Raw genomic sequence first — 3,508 nt, 5'->3', positions numbered from 1 at the left:
GATATGAACATCAGAAAGGGAATTATGTTATTGGTGTTTGGTTAAAATATTTATGGGCCGGATTTAATTTACATTTGATAGATAAATATATAATGTCACAAATGTGAGCATTTAGGGTTGTGCATGGCCATCCTTGCTAGGGTGCTCTGAGTTGGTTGGAACAAGTACAATTCTAGACAATCTGCATAACGACTTCTCTAATTCCGAAGCATACAATTGGTGAACCAAAAAGCTACGGGTACCGACCATTTCAGCACCGATGGTGCACAGACACCACACGGGTCCCCTTTGAGGTCTCACGCAAGTGATCCAAACTGCTCATTAATTTTTTACTTTTTTGATTGCGCTGCAAAAAAATCGTTTTAGCAAGACCTCAAAGTGAGTCCGCATGCTTTCTGTGCACTATCGTTGCTGAAATGTCGGTACCCGTAGTTGGATTTGGTGAACTCTATAGGTCAGAGATTGTTTCTCTCTTTAGAATCAAATTGCCTTCATATAGCATGGCCATCACCAACAAACTTTTAGACCATGTTTTGTTCTTGGATTTGTCAATAGAATGCAAAATGAAAGGCTCTAAAACTATTTGGAGAGATATCTGGAGGTTTCTAGAATAGATTTACGTACGATCAGCCGCTACATAGCAGGTTTTCGGTCCTCCAATACCGCTATTTCCAAAACTTCATATCTGTATCGCCCAATTCCCGATCAGTATCTCTTTGAATCCGATTTACTAGCTTCACGGCCACGATGGTCGCAACAACCACGGCGGCCGCTTCAGGTGCTCTGGCTTCAAAAATAAATTTATACACCCTATTCCCGCTACGTATCATTTGATACTTCCGCTATCACTGCACCATTACAACTTCCGCCATGCAGTCCGCTACCGCTATTTAAAAACCTTGGTTTAATTGGAAACTGATTTGGTCTTACAACTTCAAACATAGGAAAATATTTCATTTTGGTACAACTTTTACATCTGTTGTACGTAGAAATTAACAACACTACTCCTCAATTCCGTTATGTTTGGACCATGCCAATGTACATTTTGGACCATCTAAACTAAAAATCTAAAACAAAGAGGCTATATTTGGAGCATGCCAATGTACTAGCTTTTTTAATTTTTATTGGATATCTATTTTTTATTTTTTACAAACGGCTTTTGTTTTGTTTTGGTTTTATATCTTTTTTACTTTTTAAGATTTGTCTCGATTAGAGGAAACTGAAACATTTAATTGACAAAAAATTGGAAAAGGATCAATAAAGACGATAACAACCATTTTTTTTTTTTTTGCCTTTGTAAACCATCCTTAAAATTGGTCCATTATCTTCTTAATTTTCTAATTCGTCTCGTCGAGAGAGTTAGCAAAGTAAAACACCTTTAACATCTTAAAAAATTATTAATGCTAAAAATAATGTAAATTAAGGAATATAATCTAAGATAGTCCAAACTGTACTCTAGAATTGGAGCTAGGGTAAAAGCAAAAACATTAAACAATCACATCCACAGAAGAGAAAAACAAATTAAGTAACCATCTAGTGTTTCCTCTCTCTTTTTGTTCAAATTGTTATAAAGCCAACCAATCTTCTTATACAATAATAAACACATAACCAAAAGAGAAAAATAAAATAAAAAATAAAAAGGAACGAAACAATGAAAATCAAATAAATAAGGAAATTATAAAATCAAATTATCTGGGGACCAACTCTTCCTGTTTCAATCTCTGAATCCCTTCATCTCTTCCATAATAAGCAAATTCCATCTTTTACCCTTGAGCACACCAGGCCAACACTCTCTGTCGTTCAAAGTCCGAATCCATTATTTATCGTTCCAATATCTAGAAATTCATTCCTAACAGGCGATATCGAGCTTCCAATGTTTGGCAATGCGGAGAAAGAGATTGTCTCAGCATATGTATACACAGGCAGAGGAGATAAGGACAAATACGTCGAATTTGGTGTAAGACTCAAGGACAAATCCGTCAAATAATTTGGTATGTCGTGACCCAAATATGGATAGGGCATGTCAGCCAAATACGGATGAGAAGTCAAATAACACTCATGGATTGGATTGAAAGATGATGAGGACCCTTTACAACGGTGATCAACGACGTTGTTCATAGGCCTTTTCCCATTATCAATTACTTCATTGGGCCGCGAAAGACCCGTCAATCTTTGAACCAGGGTCTTGAATTCCCGGGCATTGGCATGGATGATTTTGGGAGGAGGGGCATTAGTGAATAGGTCACAAAGCTTTGGCGACTGGGTTATTTTTTGCGAGGAAAATGATGATTTTTTTATAACATGGGAGTCCTCTTTGATCCTCAATAGAGTTGGATGCAGATCGTTGATCGGTCTTTTTCTCTTTTCCTGGACATGAATTGTTGTTGTGCTCATGGCAATCTCCCCACCAGCTAGCATGCACAACAAAAAAAAATGCAGAGAGAGACAGTACTAGATTTGCCCAATAAACTATGAAGAAGATTTGCTAGATATGCGCACATACACACAAACAGGGAGAGAGAGAGAGAGAGAGAGAGAGAGAGTTGAAATTTCGTACCGTTAAAGTATGGTAGGCTATAAAACGATTGGTTTCACTAAATCTTTGGCTTTTTTGTTGGCTTTTTTTAAAAAAAAAATTCATTGTGATATATGGGTCAAATTTTCCTTGAATAATTCGTCTCAGTGAGACAATAAAAAGCACAATGACAAGTACATTTTAAAATTTAGTACAATACCGATGCAAGTTTCTAGCTTATTTTGGCTTATTCGATCAGTACTTCGAGAACTTTTTAAATTAAGTTATCATTTTATTATTCTGGATTTCTCTCATTAAAACTAATGGATTCTCCTGAAATATTGACCAGATGCTAAAAGAACCTCACTAGAGATGAACAATAAGTTCCAGAAAAGGTCAAAAAAAATTAAGACATCCAAGGGCGGAACCAAGAATTGATTCTAGCCCGGGCTAACCCAAAACCATTATTTTCAATTATATAGATCGTATCGGGATATATATCACATATCTTAATATACGTTTATAATTGGAAGGGTAGGAATTTCTATTGTTCACTTGAACAAAAAAATTTGAAAAGAGAGAATACTAAAGACAAGAGTGGGGAATTAGACACTTGAACTCAACCTTTTTTTTTTTGGTTGATACAAAATAGCTAGAACTCATCCCTATTTATACTACTCCTTGGAAGACTCTAGTACAAAGATATTTTCATGCACGATAAACTTTGAGGTAATTCTAGAATGACTAATTCTCACAAAAATTCTAGATATTTCACAAGGATATTCTAGAGTTTCTAAAGCTAGATATTTTAGAATTTTTAAAAACTAGATACCATTTATATCTTCTTCAATAATATCTTCTATCTTTGGGTTTTGTCAATTGGACTCGTTTGGACTTAACTTTCTTGTGTCAAATACTAAATTTAGTTTATGCTTCAACAATGTTAATCATAATTAATAGACAATATATTAAAAAGTAGATACACCTAATACC

At 35.1% G+C, this 3,508-nt stretch overlaps 1 protein-coding gene across 1 annotated transcript; it reads right to left on the bottom strand.

Annotated features, from left to right (window-relative positions):
* Nucleotides 1-1,550: 1,550 nt before the first annotated feature.
* Nucleotides 1,551-2,519, bottom strand: LOC131333445 (VQ motif-containing protein 8, chloroplastic-like). Its single transcript, XM_058367974.1, has one exon. It carries the CDS (start codon nt 2,416-2,418, stop codon nt 1,801-1,803), a length of 618 nt encoding a protein of 205 aa, XP_058223957.1. The 5' UTR covers nt 2,419-2,519; the 3' UTR covers nt 1,551-1,800.
* Between the last annotated feature and the right edge of the window lie 989 nt (nt 2,520-3,508).

Source organism: Rhododendron vialii, chromosome 7a (genome assembly GCF_030253575.1).
Source record: "Rhododendron vialii isolate Sample 1 chromosome 7a, ASM3025357v1".
Lineage (NCBI taxonomy): Eukaryota > Viridiplantae > Streptophyta > Magnoliopsida > Ericales > Ericaceae > Rhododendron > Rhododendron vialii.
The sequence above is the reverse complement of the archived record's forward strand: the minus strand, read 5'-3'. Positions and strand labels throughout refer to the sequence as shown.

What these genes read in the sequence shown, in the direction of transcription:
- LOC131333445 (XM_058367974.1), bottom strand. Translation starts at nt 2,418, where the DNA reads ATGCTAGCTGGTGGGGAGATTGCCATGAGCACAACAACAATTCATGTC.